A 16,985-nucleotide genomic window follows, 5' to 3' on the forward strand; every position below is an offset into this window, starting at 1 on the left:
AGCTCCTGAGCCAAATCAGACCCAGACACTTAGTTTGTTTCCTATTTACCAAGCCAGGGCTGCGTACAAACACTCAACCTTTGTCCAGCACGCAAACACACTGGAGCGTGAGGAAACATTCTCTGGATTTTATATGCAGTGTACTGGGTTAATATTGTGCACATCACCTAAATATTACTTTTAAAAATGCAAAATATTTCAAGAGAACTCCAGGCGTGTGCTCTGTTGGATGTAAGTAGAAGCAGCCAAGGAAGTTCTCTGTTTGGTTAGGCCTTCAGGAGCTGGACACAAGGCTTATATATGAGATTAACTACTCTCAAAAACTAGGTTTATTTACAATTGTACAGGACTTGGTTAGGCCTTCTTGAAGTTTTAGAAGTTGGTCATTTCATTATGAAATTTTCACACAGTGTGAAGGACAGCTGATGTGTTCAAATGATGAAGTAACCTATTAATCCACAAAAATGGAGATACGTGTTTTTCTTTGGACAGCGATGATGCATTCAAATACATGTAATAAGTGTCTTTTACAAGCTTCAAATGTCAACAGACACAAATTGCCCATGTGCACCAGGGATAGCTCAGAACTAACATAGAAGTAGACCTCCCAAAGAGGCGCTAGCAGAAATTAGCATGATTGTAAAGATAATTATTATTATTTTTTAAATTTATTTTTTTTTTTTTTTGCAGTTCGATGTGCTGGAAGTAAAACCCGATGGAGCACTACACAAATACTTGACACACTTCTGACTTCCGGTGAAAGAATAAGTTCAAGTCCACGCTAAGTGCTTCACTGTTCTTCATGTGCCGCAGGTGGTGGGGGTTGCCAGCATTTCAGGACAAACAGTGGGGGGGCCGGGGGTGCTATTGGGCAGGGAAGCCAGCACCAGCTGTCGCGGTGCAGCACTTGGCACAGGAACACTCACAAAGGAATTTATTTTGATTATTTATGCACCTTATTTGGACACACTGAGCCTGGCTCTCTGATTTGTGTTTCGATAGCAAAAACAAGTCACGCCTGTCCTTCCCCGCGCTGCTCTCTGATGCGGCCCATTATCGCCTCTGTGTAAATGGAGCGTCCATCAGTGAGATGGAGAAGCTGAAACGGCTCCAGTTAGGAGATGAAGGTTCAACTGCTTGACTAGTTTCATGAAAATCCCGGCGCCTGGGGAGAGATTGAAGTTGCCACAACAGCTCTGGTCGATGCAGGTGCTCTGTGAAGGCAGTGTTTGCTCTGGCTACAGCTGGCCGCTGGCTCTGCAGCTTCCTGCGGTGGAGTGCTTTCTCAGGCCCCGAGCGCGGACACATAATGGACCCCCAATCAATCGTCTGAGCCGATGGAATTACACACAAGGACATTATTATCCTCCTCTCAAAGGCTGCTTTTGGACGATAACATAATCGCTCTCACGCCATAAAATGTCTCTGGTTTCAGTCATTACTCTGCTGATGTTATTCTGAAAGACAGCTGAGAGCTCTGAGCAATCCTCCCAAAAACTAACAACTGAGAAAGCGATCATATTAACTCTCGTCACATTTTACACCTCCAAAACCCCACCACCTAAGGCTTCAGATATCACCTGCTGTAGATAGTTAATATAGTCCGCCAACCCTGAGTACGTCAGTCTAGTGCCATTTAATCACTTTGTCTATGTCAGCGTCAATCCATGTCAGATTACGGAGCCACTATTGGCTGTGTGCACTGCACTTATCAGAGGTGTTGTTACCTGCCAGTCCACACATGTGAGTGCACTCAGACCAGGAGGACCAGTCTGACAGCTGACAGTTGATGGGACACTCAACCACACAAGAAGCATTCATCTGCCATTTCCTCTCCAGATTAAGCTGAAACAAAGAGAGGCATTTGTCACGGAAAAAGGTGAGCCGTCATAACAGTGTCCAAACACATCTTTACAGCAGCACAATAACTATGTTTTGTTTGATTCAATTTTTCATTTTTGTACATTTTTAATGTACCACAGCTTTATTCGCACACTTTATCATATAAGGCTAAGAAACGTTTAAGCCACATACTGGTACTTTTTGTCTGATATCTTGTAATGGGCAGATTATCACTTATTCATAAATATATACTCATTACCCTTCTGTTTTACACCTCTCTGCACATACATCATTGGACTGCCATGTCTCTTCATACATACTGTATTTTTGCATATTTCCATTTGTAAAAACTAGTTTTTGTGTAGCATACTGTAGTCTAAGCATTCTTAGGCACAGTCTAAACTATAAATAAATGTATTAATTAAACTAAGTCTGCACATTTCTTTCCCTAGAACTGTAATGTATCCAGGGCTGTGGAGAATGCTATAATTACCTATTAATTAATTCATTCATTCATCATCTGTAAGCGCTTATCCAGTTCAGGGTCACGGTGGGTCCAGAGCCTACCTGGAATCATTGAGCGCAAGGCGGGAATACACCCTGGAGGGGACGCCAGTCCTTCACAGGGCAACACACACACACACATTCACTCACACACACACCTACGGACACTTTGGAGTCACCAATCCACCTACCAACGTGTGTTTTTGGACTGTGGGAGGAAACTGGAGCACCCGGAGGAAACCCACGCGGACACAGAGAGAACACACCAACTCCTCACAGACAGTCACAAGGAGCAGGAATCGAACCCACAACGTCCAGGTCCCTGGAGCTGTGTGACTGCGACACTACCTGCTGCACCACCGTGCCGCCCCAATTACCTATTATTCCTGAATATTTTTTTAGTGCCTTATTATATTAAGTTTTTCACTGTACTGAAGGTAGCATCATACCTCTTCACAGAACTTGAGGTCCACAGACTTGCCATCACTGCGGACACAGTCCAGCATCCGTGTCTTAATGCCACCGCCACACACAGCTCTCTCACTCAGCTGACACGTGCTCCAGTCTGAAATTTGAACATAAGACCCATTAAGAACAACCCTAACTGTCTGATACAATACTGAGCAAAGGTTTTAAGGTCCTGGGAATATATGCAAAGCTTTTGTATATTTATTTAGACATGAAAACACACCTTGCTGTTTTTACTCTGTGAATATTTCATAAAAATTAACAAAATAGATATATAAAATATATATATATATATCTTTGCATTTATGTGATTCTGAATCATGAGTTCATACTCAAATGCTGACAGGTACCTGTGATGTTGTAAGAGTAGTGAAAGCAGTTGGTGTTGAGAGTGCACGGCTCTCGCTCAGTTGTGGGTGGACACTGCTTAGATTCTCCAGGCTGACGGATCGGCCTGGCTGTCCTTTCTCGAGTGCTATTAACACTGCATGGCTAAAAGAAGCAGAAAAATCTCAGTGACTCTCAATTTAATTAACATTACACAAGAAGGAAAAGCTTATGCTAAAGAATGTCAGAAAGTTTCCAGCAGAATGACTTCAGACAAAGATAAAAATCAAACTCTTTCAAGCACCGCCACCCTTTTCTAAGTAAGATATTCTAATGTGAAGACATTCACGCTTTTTTTCTGCCATTCCGTCTGCAGGGACCCTCTCTACATACTTGGTAATTAACATCCTTTAAGCGCTCTGTGGCTGAGCACATGGGAATCACATTTAATGTCACGGAATGACCATACCTCCTTTAAAATATCTTCCATAACGCCCACCCTTCAACCAGCCTCAGCCACCAAAAGCTATTTATATTTAGAGCTAATCATCCATGCAGAATCTACCTATTTCTGGACCCCTCCTATAGTGCCCAGCCCTTCTTTTTTATTCGAAAGCCACTGAGGCCCTGCTGAGTCCGAATGGCATGGCTTTAAATCGGTGTGAGCCCGGTTCTGAAAAACATGCTGTGTTGTGCAACCCTCTCGACAGGAGAATGGAAACTCGGTAGGGGAGAGTGGAGTCAGGGCCTCCCACCAACATGTCAGTTCACATTAGAGGTGTCAGGTGCAGGTTTTGGGGGTTGAAAGTGCTCGGCGCTCACCGGTGCTTTGAAGCAGGGCTAAACTCACTTTCACAGGACACACCACACTGTGCAGAACGTGAAGCTGGGCTTCAGATACAAATATTAAAATGGCATCAGAGAAGCAGGGAGGCTGCAATGCCAAAATGGAACCAATAGTGTTAAGAAAAGTTTTAGTCAGTAAACACACGTCATGCTTTTCTCACCAGTGGGCACCGACTCCAAGAGCTCCAGTCAGACAGGACACAGTCCTCAGGACAGGGCAGCTTACTTTCCCTGGCTCCGAGTGGCATCTCCTCCGGGTCACAAAGATAGTCCTCCACTGGGTCTGAAGGACCATCGATTGTGTTTTGCATACACCTGTGAAGAACAGATTAGCAGGTTTAGGACAATCCTTACCAGAAATGGAGAATTGAGCATAATATTTTGTTTTTACATATTTTTTGGTTGTATCCATTATCCCAAAGGATCCGTATAAAAACAGTTTAAGATCATAAAAGTTTATGATAGTTGTATACAAGATATAGTCAATACGTCCAAAATATAAACGCAAGATTTCAGTACAAATAAAAAACACATGTCAAACGGTCACACTACAAATCACACCACGCTCAAACCCTAATATTAGGACAGAACTGTAACCATAATATTTACAGTTCATTCATTCATTATCTGTAAGCGCTTATCCAGTTCAGGGTCGCGGTGGGTCCAGAGCCTACCTGGAATCATTGGGCGCAATGAATACACCCTGGAGGGGCACCAGTCCTTCACAGGGCAACACACACACATTCACACCTACGGACACGTATGGACACGTTTGATTCGCCAATCCACCTACCAACGTGTGATTTTGGACTGTGGGAGGAAACCAGAGCTCCCGGAGGAAACCCACACAGACACAGGGAGAACACACCACACTCCTCACAGACAGTCACCCGGAGGAAACCCACGCAGACACAGGGAGAACACACCACACTCCTCACAGACAGTCACCCGGAGTGGGACTCGAACCCACAACCTCCAGGACCCTGGAGCTGTGTGACTGCGACACTACCTGCTGCGCCACCATGCCACCCCATATATACAGTTAATAATAATAAAAAATATGCTTATATTGGTGATGCAGGTGAGTCTTACCTAACTTTCCGGGTCTGTACACCCTCCCCACAGTTCTCCTTCAGGTCCACATTGCTGACTTTCCACACACTCCAAGGTTCAGCCACCCAGACATACTGACCACAGTCACTCTGACATGGCACGACCTCATACACCTGTCAAAAACGTCACAATCATTTCATTATATTCATCAACATGTAACCGATCTACATAAGTGTGTCTGCAAAACTAAGACAGGATATGTCTCTTAAAACCCATGCAATACTCACCTGAGCCTGTGGAGTGAGTTTGATGGTCGGAATATAAAAGAACAGAGAAACAAACAGGACAGGGTTAACAGGGTTAGGGTTAGGACAGGACAGGCATTTGTTGATAAAGACATCCTTAACGATCAGACCCCTCATGATATTCCAGTTCACCCCCTACTCTTAAAAGATAAAGGCCTAATTTAAAAGTCCCCTCTGACATTAAATAAAGCATGAAATAAACATGTTTTTATTTTAATGTTTAATGTAAATGTTAAATAAACATGATGCATGCATACATACATTACACTGCATCATTTGCTGTGCATTAAAGAGGAATATAATTCTGTTTGGTCCCTAAATTAAATATTTAGCATACCCTGGTAATGTAATTAAACATTAAAACAGACTGCGGTCCTTTCCTTTTCCCCCGGTGGTGAACAAACACAGGCCAGTGTGAAGCCGCCAGCTCACCTGATTAACGTGGTCCAGTTTGGGGCATGGCCGTCCACCGTTGTAGGGCTTCTCTCTGAGCCACTTTGAGCGCACTTTGACCCCACTCCCGCAGGACTTGCTGCAGCGCGACCAGTTCGACCACTCACTGAGTTTGCAGTCGGACGGGCAGGGAATGATACAGGCTTCTTCGATGTAACCTACGCAAGCAGATGTCATCAGTCCCAACACTTCACGTAAAATAGCAACAGAACCGGTTTAAACTCTGCTGCCTGCAATAACTTTCACAAAATCATTCGCTGCAGTGTTATGACACTAGCTTCTGAAGCCTTCATAATTTAGTTATGCAAGTATATCACTGCCAGCTCTACAGCTATGTTGTTTTTGTTCTGTATCTGTTTTGGGTTTTTTTCTATTCTGTGTTAAGATCTGTCAAGCTCACAGTTTTTACTGTTTTCAGTGCAGAGTCTGCACAAATAAGCACATGTAAACATAGTTTGTACATTTGCATCATAATGCTAAACAAACGATGTGAATTAATGCTGCTCAACTGAAGCGGAACAGAATGTTGTGTACAGAATTCAAAGTTGCACAGCTAATGCAGGCATTGTGTAGCTCCTGCAATCTACAGATTACACACACAAAGAAATTCCATTAAGGAACTATCTGAGGATCAGGGACCCGACACATTTAAACGATCCCATAACCTTTAAAGACAAGCAATTTAGCTCCCACTGTAAGCCACAACTGCATTTTCATTATCAGGGTAAAGCAAATTGCCTGTTTGGTGTTTTTAATTAATTTATTCATTAACTCATTCCTTCATTCATTCATTTAAAGGTCTATAGCATACATTTTTTTCATTCTGTTTTCCTCTCAGGATCATGTATGAAATGTTTTTATGCATGACCATTCCCAGTCTCTCGTTATCCCATAGTATTAAACCCAGTAAAAAGAACTGTTACTGGATATTTAGAACTGATATATGTAAATGCCCTCTATTCTGATTGGCTGTCCTGTATTTCGCCTCATTGGCTTAAACAGTTTTTACAACTTCTAAAGTGCTCTGCGCAAAATGGTGGATATACAACAATCATCCATTACTCAAAAACGACCTCCTTGTTTCTATAGTCTATCATTTAACCAGCTCCACCGTCCATATAGATGCACTTGGTACGTCTACAATTAGAGACTGTAGTCTGTTGTTCTGCATACTTGCTCTGTGGTGGTTCGCTGGGGGTCCTGACCATTGAAGAACAGGGTGAAAAAGTCTAATAAATTATGCAGAGCAACAGATGGACTACAGTCTGTAATTGTAGAACTACAAAGTGAACCTATATCATCAGTGGAGCCTAGAGAACGGACGATGAATGTAGAAACAAGGTCATTTAACGTTATGGACAGGACGTGAAGGCTGCATACTCTTTCATTTCCAAAATAGTAAGAAAAATATGTGGGGTCGTTTTTTTTAAGCTTTAAACCTGAATAGGGTTTAAAAGCAATTAATTTTTAAAAGCAATGACTGTATTGTCATGGTTGAATGTAAAAGAGGCTCAAATTTAATCACTGCTTCTAGGAATAAGCAATCACCCACTAACAGGGATGAGAAAGACATATTAAAATTCAGTGATTGATCTTTCTCGTGCTTCTCAGTATCAGCCCCCTTATCTGGATTAAGCAATAAGAGATCATATTTAACCTAGCCAGAGGGACATGTCTGTAACCATGGCGACGGGTTAAGATAAAGTCAATATAGTCATATCTCTTTGCATGTCTTTCCTCAAATAATTATCTTCATTCTTGGAGTGATTTAAAGCCACTCTTCAGTCCTACTTCCAAGCCTTGAAGTTTCAGAGAGCTCATTGTCTTCTTAATGTACAGAATGTAATGAGGTCTACACCTTTTCTTTCAGGATTTAATATCTATTTTAAATATGATTTTGAAGTCAGCAAGCCCAGATTACTACTCTTCATCTCTCAGTTTTAACAGCTCCACAATTCCACCCCCTGCAAACAGCCTGAGGCAGCGTGTCAGTCCAACTCACAAAATGGCAGCCGTGCTTCACATAGTGAAAACTGAGTTCAGACTGGAGTGATGAGGTAGATAGAGCAGCTTAGATGATGCACTGAGAGATGGAGAGAAAGTGGGGGAGGAAAAAGGAGAGCTGTCTACAGCAGCAAGGCTCCGGGCTCAGGATGCTGAGGCTCTGAGCCCCTCATAGGCTTCATGCTGGGATTACACCATCCAGGCGAGAGGAGAAAAATCAAACCAGACTGTGGCTCAGAAAAAAGGAGTGTTAACGTCACCAGCATCCCCCCCACCCAAAAATAAACGAGACTGCTCCATTTTTCTCTTAGCTTTGAGGGAATCCTGCGTTTTTTCCAAGGTACAGTCTCGGATACCCAAACACTGATTCCCAATTCTCTTTCCTGGGTTCCACGTGGCATATTGCTGAATGCTAATTCGGCTCGGCTGGAGACGCCTTGACAGATTTAGGCTGTGAATGATGCAGCAGGCCTCTCGCTTTCCACATTGATTCGCTTCTATTGAATTTCCCATCAGTGGATACTAAGCGCACACAATGAGGCAAGTGCTTTCCTGTCTCCTGTTGAGATGGGCCAAATGAAGGGAATTGATCATAGAGAGTATGCACAAAATGGCCCAGCAATGTTTTTGTTTGCTAATAATGGATAGCAATGTGCAGTCGATAAGCACTGCAAGAACTGTTCTGAGGGGTTTTATTTTAGCACGTGTGAATGCTAGTGTCAGCTATATTTCTGAAGTGTAAAGTACAATCAATTACTAATACTTTACTCAAGGGCAGCTTTTTCAAATATAAATCACACGGAAGACATACGTACATACATCTGTATTTGCCTTTTTCGGCTTTGCCCCCTTTCAAAAGTTTAAAGGTGTTCCTGTTTTTCAAACGCTAACTTCAACCTCACACAGTCATCAGTTTAAGAATATTCTAATAGAATAGAATAGAATAGAATATTCAGAGCTGTTGCAGATGGAAATCACTGTTTCCATATGAAATGTGTGAATACGTAACAAACATCTGCTTACTACAATGATATTTAGTGGAAGGGGAGGGAAGAAAAAAAATTGATGAGGAAGATTATATCAGTAGCAAAATATTTACCCCTAGAAGCGCCGAGAGCCGGTTTTTTTTATTTGACCTCAGTGACTGACTAACTTTACTCTTTTTTTTGGTGTGGAAGGGAAGAATAGGCAATTCCACCTCCAACCATGTCACTGCAGCACTCCGTCATCTTCAACGCTCAAGGGCATGTGTTTATGCGTTTACTATCGCTGTTGTTGTAATCTATTTCAAGGGATGCACTGTCTTACCAGTTCCAACACAAAGTAAACAAAGATAGCCCCTCCCTTCCTGTCATGGAAAATAATGTGAATTATTTCTACAATATCTAAGTAGGTTTATAATATCATGGAACATATTCATATCTCACCATGGCTGTTACACCGGGAGGTCTCCACTATCCGATTGTCCTGGTCATAGCACACCATGGCCTGGTAGCGGTAACCCTGACCGCACTCCTTGATATCGCCTTGCACCTTCATACCCAGAAGGCCCTCCACACGTCCTCCTTCTGGCAGGATGCAGTCTGACCAGTTCCCCACAGGCTGGGCATTATATTTATTGCAGGGACAATACTGGGTCTCACTCAGTGGGAACAGCTGAGTGTTCTTGCAGTGGTCCCTCTTCTTACTTTTACCTTAGGGAGTAAAAAGCACACATAACGATGTTAAGAGCTCTTTACTCAGAACTTAGAAGAGCCTCAAGGACAGGCATCATTCATCAGTCAGAGTGGATTGAATAGAGCATGACAACAACTTGCTGTGAAAGTTTGTTTAAACACTTTGACTCCTCATTCTTCTACAGAGCTTGAGAAATTGTTGAATGTAGTCTCCTAATTGCGAAGACACATCCTCAGATCTGCTGACCATGAGTAAATAGATTTATCCATTAAACCAAAGCAACATAGGTTTAATCCTTCGTAAATCCTGTTGCAAAGTTGTGTGATTCAAGGACGTCTCCTAAAGGGCAGCTACGACTTATACATAGATTAAATCACCCCCTCTCAGCAATGCAGTAAGCACTTTAAATAGACAATTAGTGACAGTTGTAACAAATGTTTAAGCTACTTCCAGAGAATGATCAAACACTACGGCTAATTGGCTTCATTAACTAAGACCCTTCCTTCATCAAATCCTCAAGACAATTCTGAAACAACAGTTTTACACATAACTCGCTTAATCCACTGGTGACTACACAACAGATACACACATGTACATACACACACACACTCAGGGAAAGAAGAAGAAAAGAAAAACAGTAATAGCAGCTCTGAACTTAGAAAATCGAACCCGAACTTTTATTGGCACTGTATAACACTGAGGAGAAAATAGCTCAGAATAACTGACCCAAAAATGATGGGCATGACCCAAAGAGGAAAATGCTTGAAAGTCCCAAAGTGTTATGAAATGTGCACTGCTCACCCACAAGTGCCCTCCTGCGGGTTCGCACACCCACACAGTCAGCTGCACAGGATGAGAACTTGGACCAGCTGGTCAGTTGGCAGTCGTCCTGACATGGGAGCTGACAGGGCTGAGTGAGGGAGGGCATCGGACCAGCCTGCTTCAGGCAGACCCCGATATCAACCTGCCCACCATCCTGCTTCCTACAAGACACAGCTTCAGAGACAGAGGAAAGACAGTGTTTCAGCAACATACTAATGCTATTACTAATAATAACAACAACAACATGACAGCTAATAATAATAATAATAATAATAATAATAATAATAATAATACATTTACTTGTAAGAATAAGATTAAAGAAAAGAAAACATTTTCAGTAAATAAAATAATATTAAATTATAAAATAAACAATTATAACAAATAAAGTACAAGACAGAACCTGTATTAATATTATGCTTTTATGAATGGAAATCCTTCATTCTGAATTTACAATAGAAGACAGATCTGAGTGATATGCAGAGCCAGATGTATGTTCACACGAAGGAGCAGCACCGCAGTTGCCTTAATGTGACTGCAGTATAAACTCAAAGTATATTAACGACTGAGACATCAGAAAGCTCAATGCAATCTGAAATGCGAAATTTAGTAACAAAGAAAATGCTAATAAAGTCAAGGCCATATCGCGTATTCATTGTTTATCATTGTAGCTTCTCTTCGCAAACACTTACGAGGGGCTTTCAATAAAAATTCGGCATAGTAATCAGCCTTAACTCCTTTTTTCTCCCTTCTTTACTCAAAAAAATGATGTATCTCTATTCCCAGAAAATCATTTTGCAAGGAGATAGTTCTTCAAATTTGGGAACTGCTAAAAATCACTTAAGGCTAAGTCCAGGTGTCATGGCCTACTCTCTCCTTTCCCCCATTGGGAACTACAATTCCCAGGATTCTCTGGAGAGGCACTGAGTGTCAGCTCCCACACCACACCAGAATACTGACTGATTACGACTGTGTTTGGTGTGTAACACTACGGTGGATATTTTTGCCTTTCAGTGTTTTAACCATTGTGTTTTTTATATTGTTTTTGGGGTTTTTTTAAACAACTTTTGGATTTGTCTCGTCTTCTCCTTTGAATCTGTTTGCCTTGCCACTGTTTCTCTAGTTTTTGTCCGTTTACGTAAATATGATTTTGGATCACTTATTAATTCCAGAGAATGCCAGAGAAATTACAAAACGACTGTTTGATCCGTAGGTTATATGACTGCAGAGAACATGCTGAATGCCCTTAACCCTATAAAGGCAAACCTATCAAATATGATGCATGATCTTATACATCATCATCTAATGAAGAGAAATACAGAAACAAACTTCCATCCATTGGGGCAAGTGTTCTGAGTTTTCTACTGAACTGTGAATGAAGTTACAACATTGTTGAAAGCACAGGAGAAAATCTCAAGACTGCTTTTTTTGCCAAACTCAAGCAATTCCAGGTTTGATTTGAATGATGTTACTTGTAGTGAAACTACACATTTTTGTTCCATGTCATAGTTGTATTGTATTCTACTGGTCAAATGCTCAATAATTAAGATAAATATTCAGAAAATTCAGTCAGCAGCAAAACACATTTAAACTATGTTTCCATGTATTTATATGAACACAAATGTATATTTAGTTTTCCAAAAGCCTTTCTGTGCAAAATGTGTTGTGTCAGTTGTCGACAGATTTTGTGAAACAGATTCAGAGGAAGAAGATGACACAGATGAGTGTGGGAGGTCTGGTGAATGACCTCTTACCTCAAGCCAAGGTTCAGACAGTAACAGAAACAACTGTAGTTCATCTAAATATGGAAACACGATTGTGCAGATCAACAAAAAGAGCCTTTATGGTTTTGGTGTTTTTATTACCACCAGTGTATGAAATGTAAAAAAGGTCAGAATGAAAAACAGAGTACTCATGGGTCAAGGACTTTTGGAGCATCAGCATTTGGAGCATTTGGAGTTTCCCATCAGCTCAGTGATATGTTTTCCTGAAAAGTTCTGAAGAACAGAGGCAATCATTTGATATCTATTGTTTATTTGAATCAAACTTAATCTGAAGAACAGTTTTAACTGATTCAGCGAACTAAATTAAAGACCAATCAAATAAAGGAAATATTGGTAAATGCCTAAATACATTCAGAAGTTATACAATCCAAAATTTAAAAAGTAACTACATTTAGATTTTTAGTTAAAGGGCCACATAATGTGTGATTGTCAAAGAAAATTAATGTGTCAGGTTTAAAAGGGTTAAACAGTGTTTTTCTGATGATAAACGTTCTTTCAGCATGTGTTTGAGAGTTGTGCCTGTCTAACTACTGTGTGTGCTTTCCTTACTAAAGTAATTCTCTCAACACAGCTCTTATGAAGCACAAATATAAACGCAAAGTAAAATTGATGAAAGATGAAAATAAATGCAAAACAGGTGTTGTGAGTTGCCCATATTTTACAAGCGATCCTCCCAGGTTTGCACAATCAAGTCCCAAATGCATAAGCATGAGGGAAAATGTGCATTAGTGTACATACCACTTGGGCAGAATGCATCCAATTTGCACATGAAACTGGCACAAAGGGCTTACGTTCAGTCCTAGAATATCAAACATGTATCCATCCGAGTATGTGGTTGTGGCTATACTCCTTTTCAGTCGTGTCACATGTACAACCTGCCTCAACTAACAATATCAGACTCAGGGATTAAAAGACACCATGAGCAACTACCAGGCTTTAAGCAGGCTTCTTTCTTCATAGCTTTGCATGGATAAGCCTTGTACAACTCGTGCTCACGCATCCACAGAAATAACTACCAGGTGATGGATTAGCATGAGGGCAGTGTAATGCTTGTTTACTGGCAGAGCTGAACACTTTCAGACCTGTATGAGTGAGAGAGGGTGGTAAAAGGGCCAGGATTGGATTGTCTCTCCACCCGTGTCTGTGTTCAGCAGGATACTATTACAGGTAATGAGGCCTAATGCAGAGAGAGCTGCTAAGATTCCCGTCTTCTGATCTGATCTGGAGTAATACCCCTTTTCTTTATACTGCTAATACAAGTCTGAGAGCCGATGCGTGTGTAGCCTCTTAAGCTTTACTTTCTTTTGTCTGGTGCTTTTTCTTTTCTGAGCACTGCAGAGTTGAGTGTTTTCACTTATGTCCTATTTGGCATCTTTCTGGTCTCTAACAAGCACTTTAACTCCTAGAACTTTTGTAATCGATTCAATTATGCAAAAGATCTCCTCGTCCTCATCGTTAAGCTTATCAATGTGAATCTGCCACACAGCTACTTTACTTTCTGAGAAGACCTGGAGGGCTGAGATGGACTTTTCTGTGGTCTGATGACAAAAAAACAGAAAATCAAGTAGCTTTGCTGGGTACAAAATATCTGCTTTATACAATTGGGATATCCTCTGTTTTAAAACGCTGGCGTGATGCACTCTCACCCAGACGGAATACTCGGTGGCCCCACTGAGCTGGTGTATGGTGAATGTTTTTGGGTCTTTATGGGGTTTTATCAGTATGTGCTTGAGCCTGGGGCTGAGCTTTCCACTGCATCCAAGAAGTTCCTTAACCTCTTGCAACGAATCCTCCTTTAGATCCTGTAGCATTTACACAGAGATTAATGTTGCATGCCGAAGAGCCCAGGGTAGCACTTTGATGCTAACTAACTCTCCTTCCCTCTCAGAAAGTATCAGAAGCGGTAGGAGATGGTGATCAAATCACCTCCAATCCCACACACTTCCCCACAGAGGCGTAAGCTCATTTATGCACAATAGTAGACCCACACAAACACACGAGTGCACCAGCACAGCTAAGAAAGCTTGTAAGATTTTGGTTTTGTAAAGAGTGTCAGAGTTTCCTTTCTCTTTCTGATTTGAGCCCAGTCAGATTAGGCTTTCCCTCTCTTTCAGCAGGCTTTCTGACACACTTGAAAGCCTGTTAGCAGCAACTGGATTCACTGTGATAAGACCTGCCATGTCGCGGAAAACACCTTTCTAGCAGGTGAGAAACCCATGCAGAGTGACGATTACATCATTTCTCAGTGTACCATCTTCTTACAGTCTCTTGGCTATGGGTGTGAAGTACTGAAGCAGTCCAATATATCGCTTTAAGAGTTTAATTTATTTATTATTTTTATTATTAATATTAAAGGTACACTAAGCAATTTCACCAGTGTGCCGTTTGTTATTGCCGTTCACATACATAACCACCAGAGGTGATGCATTCCAGAACCCAAACAATACGCTAGTCCATTAAGCAAGAAAACCTCTGGCGTCCAAGCAGCAACAACAACAACTTACACTCCAATCCGCAGTCTTTCAAACATGTTTTCTAAGACATAAAATGCACTTTTGTTGATTATTTTACTAGTTAATAAAATTAAATAAAATTGTATAGTACACATTTAATGGTCAGTTTCCCATATCCAGCTTAAGCCTTCTCATAAAAAAAAAATACTAATTGCTAATTAATTACTAGGATTGTGATTTAATCTAAGCTGAGGCTTATTCAATTCCTGGGAAACCAGTCCAAATACTTTTGAGTCTGTAATTATAGCAAATGTGATCTTATATATACCCTAAGTTGGCAGTTTATTACTTGTACCTACCAAAGACCTACGTATATCCCTTTTATCACCATGTATTTACCCAGTTATTGTCTGTAGCTCATTTGTGAGACACAATCTACCCCACGCATCAGTTAAAATGGATCCCCATATAATCCCTGAACTAGTATTAATCGAGTGAAGGACCAATCTCACACTGATACGATAGAAGCGTGGTAGAGAGATCTGTGCTGCATGAATGCATCAGGCTCAATGTGAATGCTGGAATTTTAAGTGTTGTATTTATATTTCCAAAACAAAGGTTCCACCCACATGCAGAGTGCATCTCTGAACCTGGTAAACTGACAGCCCACTGCATGCTATCTAGTGATGGGAATGAGGAACTGACGCATTAGCCCACATACAGGCCCTTGGGGCTGTGGTTTAGTGGGTTAAAATGTATTTGTACATGACATTATGGTTCTGCATATCACATGGAATCCTAAGGAACCGGTCTGGAGGTGTTGTAGAAGTTGCGCACCAAGGAACAATTCTCTTAGTGCTACGGTACATAGAGAGAAGCTCTAACTCCCTGTGTTGACACTGATGATATACCTCTAGCTTGTAGTCCTGGTCCACAAGTCTCCTGAGCTCCAGGACTGTCCTGTCGAATGGACCACGGCACCAACTGACACCGTCGCCACTTATGAGTCTTCCACCTTCAGTACAAGAACAACACCCAGCGCATATCCTCAGACTTATTCTTACACCGGTATGACACAGTGAGCGAATGTGGCTGTTAGTTTAACTGTAGTGCTCACCTGAAGCCAGGGCACACAGAAGGAGCCTCGCACTCTTTCTCCTGGAAGAGCACTTCTGGACAGTCCTGACCTCCATTAGCAGGCAGTTGAATGATGATACGTTTCCTGGACTGCTTCTTCTTAGCAGATCCACCTTAAAAAGGACAGAAAGGTGAGTATGGCTTAATGATATATGGTTAAACCAGAGCCTGAAAGGGTCACCACACGTTCACTTACATTTTACACAGACGTTTTGACAATAAAATATAACATCTAATTTTTCATTATTCAATGTGTCCTTCAATTTCAGATCTGAACGACGAGTGAAGAATGGTGGACGTTTTTCAGACAAATTTCCCTCTTTATTACACATATCCTCAGTGAACAGTGAAAAATGAAAGTACATTTGAAAGTTCTTCAACAGATTTAGTGAGGAAGTAATGTATAACATTTATTCAATGTGGTGGTAAACAGTCCATGTTTAATTGCAGTTTTGTTTTCAAATATTGTAAGTAAATGCTTCCATCACTGATGTTACTTCTGGAGGAAGATTTTAAAAAGAATTTTACAGCAGTGGTGGACGAAGTACACAAACGATGCACTTGGGTTAAAGTACAGAATCCCAAGGTAAAATATTACTCCAGTGAAAGTCCTCTGTTTAGATTTTCACTCCAGTAAAAGTACAAAAGTATTTAAATACCAATATACTTAAGTATCAAAAGTAAAAGTATCTTTTATTATGACTCTAATGTCCTATTGTCATGGCTGAGCAGGACAGACGAGGGGGACGGATGTAAACGCAAGGAATTTATTAACAAAACAGAAGCAGAAAAAAACAAAACAGGGGTAATACAGACAGAATAAAGACAAGACTAAACTAAACAGAATTTAAAAAGGACAGTCAGGACACAGCCGTGAACTGGGGTAAACAAGTGGAAACAGAAAGACAGAGAAACACAAATCTACACACACAAGAACCGACAAGGGAGCGCTGAAACAAAGGGACTATATAAGGACAGGACAAACAAGGAACACCTGGAGACAGTAACTGGACAGAGGCAGGACTAAGGCAGGACTAGGGCGGAGACAAGAACAACAACAAACACAGCCATGTTCTTCATAAGCACATGGTGGGGAAAAACAGATACAGGACAGAGCCAGGGCATGACACCTATTATCATTTTTGTAGCAAGACTCTTGATTATCATCATCATCTTCGGCGCTAAATCAATTTCAGGGTCATGGTGGATCCTTGATTAATCAGCTCCTTTTAGATTAAAATATTTCACACTTAGTTCACCAATATTTTAATACAATGTCGTTAAATGACACTGATATCTATTAAAAGTATCAT

General features: G+C 41.1%; 1 protein-coding gene across 1 annotated transcript in view; it reads right to left on the minus strand.

Annotated features, from left to right (window-relative positions):
- The window catches only part of thsd7aa (thrombospondin, type I, domain containing 7Aa), a 151,542-nt gene that overhangs the window by 23,094 nt on the left and 111,463 nt on the right, over positions 1 to 16,985 (minus strand). The window contains exons 10-20 of the mRNA XM_066675314.1: positions 15,653 to 15,785; positions 15,447 to 15,550; positions 10,281 to 10,475; positions 9,230 to 9,496; positions 5,778 to 5,956; positions 5,328 to 5,333; positions 5,080 to 5,213; positions 4,149 to 4,302; positions 3,165 to 3,306; positions 2,796 to 2,911; positions 1,728 to 1,845 (exon numbers count right to left, since the gene is read on the minus strand). Of these exons, the coding sequence (XP_066531411.1) occupies positions 1,728 to 1,845; positions 2,796 to 2,911; positions 3,165 to 3,306; positions 4,149 to 4,302; positions 5,080 to 5,213; positions 5,328 to 5,333; positions 5,778 to 5,956; positions 9,230 to 9,496; positions 10,281 to 10,475; positions 15,447 to 15,550; positions 15,653 to 15,785 (1,548 nt within the window). The remainder of the gene's footprint in view (positions 1 to 1,727; positions 1,846 to 2,795; positions 2,912 to 3,164; positions 3,307 to 4,148; positions 4,303 to 5,079; positions 5,214 to 5,327; positions 5,334 to 5,777; positions 5,957 to 9,229; positions 9,497 to 10,280; positions 10,476 to 15,446; positions 15,551 to 15,652; positions 15,786 to 16,985) is intronic.

This window comes from Hoplias malabaricus, chromosome 6 (assembly GCF_029633855.1).
Source record: "Hoplias malabaricus isolate fHopMal1 chromosome 6, fHopMal1.hap1, whole genome shotgun sequence".
NCBI classification, from domain to species: domain Eukaryota; kingdom Metazoa; phylum Chordata; class Actinopteri; order Characiformes; family Erythrinidae; genus Hoplias; species Hoplias malabaricus.